General features: G+C 51.4%; 1 protein-coding gene across 1 annotated transcript; it reads right to left on the reverse strand.

Moving 5' to 3' along the window:
* Window positions 1-2,135: 2,135 nt before the first annotated feature.
* On the reverse strand, window positions 2,136-3,318 carry LOC306941954 (cysteine protease ATG4B-like; the record flags this gene model as incomplete). The annotated part of the gene is made up of 1 exon (XM_079527597.1): window positions 2,136-3,318. The coding sequence occupies exon 1, from the start codon at window positions 3,150-3,152 to the stop codon at window positions 2,136-2,138; it is 1,017 nt and encodes a 338-aa protein (XP_079383723.1). The 5' UTR covers window positions 3,153-3,318.
* Window positions 3,319-3,577: the final 259 nt, after the last annotated feature.

Below are 3,577 nucleotides of genomic sequence, written 5' to 3' on the forward strand. Positions count from 1 at the left end.
AGCCAAACTGACTTTTATTCGGCTCTAAAATAGGAGTATGAATCGGCCCTTATGCGTCTGAACCTAAAAAGCTAGCCCAACCGTTACAAAAACAAGTCCCTTTAAATTGCGTCCCTTGTTGTTATGCACTGTTTGCTCCCACCACCACCCCTATTTCTGTTCCCCTTGGGGTGGGGGGTTGTTATTGTATATCTATCTCCCTGCTCTTAATGGTTAATGATGGTTGTATAATTGTGCCGAGCAGGGAGAAAATGTAGCGGAGTCGAATGCCAAGGTAAAATATTATGTGCACACTTGTATTCACATTCTTGAGTAAGTGAGTTATCTGACTGAACTAAAGTTTTTAATTAATTGTAGTGGAGTAAAAGTATACTATTTGCCTCTGAGATGTAGTGGAGTTGAAGTAAAAGTAGGATACAGAAAATTGGAAATACTCAAGTAATATAGTCTACTTGCCAGAATGTGAACCCGGACATTGTAGAACCCTACGGTTTTACGTTAGAAATGTTGAGTATGGGTCCCCAGCAGTTAGAAACTGATGTTAGAAATGTTGAGTATGGGTCCCCAGCATTTAGAAACTGCCGGATGCTGACTTGCATATGTTGGGCAATTTGCATGATTCGGAATCCATTGCAAGCATTAGTTTTGCACAAACATCACTCCTTGGGCTAAATTTGGCCATAGCCACTCATGCCCAAATGTGCTGACCTCATATTTGTGATGACGGCTATGGCTGTTTTTAGCTGAATGAGTGTTTTTCTGCTTGCGATGGATTCAGAATCATGAAAAACCCCTAGTTTGACCCCTTCCATGCTACTTAAAGCATAATGAAAATTTTAAAATGTCTTATATTAGACGTTCATGGTACCCCAGCTTATTATGCAAATTATGAAAATTGCCCAACACCGGCAGTTTCTAAATGCTTGGGACCCATATCACCATTTCTAACATAAAACCTTAGGGTACTCAAAAGGTCCACAATGGAACTCTATGGGCTGGCAAGTAGACTATAAAGTAAAGATTGTACAAAAGTACAGTACTTGAGTTACTGTACTTAACAGTTACTTTCCACCACTGGTATTTATATCTGGAAAACATCTAGAAGCTATTAAGGTCATAATAAAGCAAGGGGGTCCCTTTTATGCCCAAATGCCCATATATGGAGATATCTGTATCTGTCAGTCAGTTAATGTCTCTTTTATGCCCATATATGCAGATCACTGGTGAAAAGCCACATGCCCATATATGCAGATCACTGGTGAAAACCCACATGCCCATATATGCCGATCACTGGTGAAAAGCCACATGCCCATATATGCAGATCACTGGTGAAAAGCCACATGCCCATATATGCAGATCACTGGTGAAAACCCACATGCCCATATATGCAGATCACTGGTGAAAAGCCACATGCCCATATATGCAGATCACTGGTGAAAACCCACATGCCCATATATGTGCACATCTGTTGGATCTGCGGTTCTGGACAACTGGTCCAGTATCTATATGCCTATATATGGACATAATCGGTTCGATCCGTGGTTGTGGATAACCACATATCTGACCTGCTCCCTTGAGTCCTTGCCGATTGGGACGGTCCTATATACAGGCGCACAGATTTGTGGCTCTGGTCAACCAAATGTCCAGTCACGTTTGTTTATGGTTATTAAGTCTGTCCTAGTGACCTGGCCGTGGTCCTGCCTATATATGGGCGTATCAGGTTGGTTTATGGTTATGACAGAGTGACTCAGACGTAAACCCACCCGTCCTCCCGTTAAGACAATTTGAATGTATAGGATTAGAAAGAGATACATCTGGCGATGTTTGAGACACCAGACAGTGAGTGGCCTTGTGGTTAGAGTGTCCGCCCTGAACCTGTAGAAGGTCGGGGTTCGATCCCCGGCCGGGTCATACCTAAGACTGTAAAAATGGGACCCAATGCCTCCCTGCTTGGCACTCAGCATCAAAAGGGTTGGATTGGGGGGTCAAATCAACTAATCAAATGATTCCCGAGCGCGGCACGGCTACGGCTCACTGCTCCGAGAGATGGGTCAAATGCGGAGAACAAATGTCACTGCGGTAACAGTGTGTGACAGATCGTACGACTTTCCACTTTGTTTGGCATTCCATCCCCTTCACAGGATCTCAAACTCTTCGTCCTCCGAGTCCAGGAACCGCTCCAACCCGTCGGTGTCCGAGAGGTCGAGGACGTCCGCGCTGACCGCGGCGACCACGCGCGGGTCGTCGACCAGCTCGAACACGGGCAGGCAGCCTCCATCGGCGCCGCAGGAGGAAAGCCCTCGGACGCGCGCGCACCAGTCGTCGAAGTCATCCTCCGTGCCGCAGAAGAAGCCGGCGGCGATGGACGGGTCCATGTCGGCGACGGGCACGAGGCAGGGCGGCCGCTGCCAGTGGTACGTGTGGTCGTCAGGGATCCGCCCTCCTCCTCTGTCCTGGCGCGGCTCCGCCGCCAGCTGCGTGGTGTGCGGGTCCAAGCAGACGAGCTGCTCCTCGCACGCGTAGCCGATGAAGTAGCGGGCGCTGTTGGGTTTCCCCCCGATGACTCCCAGCGACTGAGGCAGCGTGAAGCATCGCTTCAGGGTCTCCACGTAGGCTGCGTTGACGCCGCTCAGGCCCAGCCGGACGGGGATGAGCAGGACCAGAGGCTTCCAGCAGGGGGCTGGCTCCTGCTTCTCGGCCAGGACGCAGGCATCATGAGCAGCCTCCCCCTCCTCCACGCAGTGGGTAGGTTCCCCCGCTCCCTCTGGGTGGTGGTGGTGAAGGTGAGAAAAGACTCCTCCTCCTTCTTGGTCCAGCCGAGGCATACAAAGACGTCGGACGTCCTCGATCACCACCGCGTTGTCCATCGCCACATGCACGGCGATCCGGCTCGACGGGTCAAGCGCCGCGAGTCTCTTCAGAACCTGCGACACCGTGTTCGGTCCGTGCCACTGGCCTACGGCCTTCCCCTCGCCGACTCCCGCCTGGGCGATCCGATGTATGGAATAGCAGCTATCCTCCTTGTCGGCGAAGGCGTCGAGGATGCTGGCGTATTCCGCCGTCTGGTCCCGCCCTCTGACCCATCGCCATTCTGGACCCAGGCGCCCGCGGACCAGGGCCTCGGCGAGGATCATCTGGCCGCACCGCAGCATGCAACCCCAGCCCGCGTCCGACGTCGGCCCCGACGGCCCGATCGGTGGGAAGTTCCTCCGGTATGTGAACCAGAGTCGCGAGGCGACGGAGGAGGAAACCTCGTCCTTTTCCGCAAGCGCGTCGAACTCCTTCCCCAAGATCCAGACGGGTCCCTGAGGTGTCTGGAAAATCGGCTCTTCTCCCCATCGCATATCTCCGGAACTTGGGTGTACAGAAATGATTACGACAATCTTTGTGTCTGACGTAGGTTGAGGCCTGGCTCCATCTGGCTGTCTGTCTGTGTGTGTCTCTGTCTGTCTCTCTAAATATACCCAAATATGGAGCTGGCTGATGTCATATTGATGACGTCACTGAATGGGTAACCCCTCCCAATCATGGAGTTCCATGCAGGCTACACATACCGTCAACAAAACCGTTAATCAAC

The sequence above is a fragment of the Electrona antarctica genome, assembly GCF_951216825.1.
Source record: "Electrona antarctica genome assembly, chromosome: 18".
NCBI classification, from domain to species: Eukaryota; Metazoa; Chordata; class Actinopteri; order Myctophiformes; family Myctophidae; genus Electrona; species Electrona antarctica.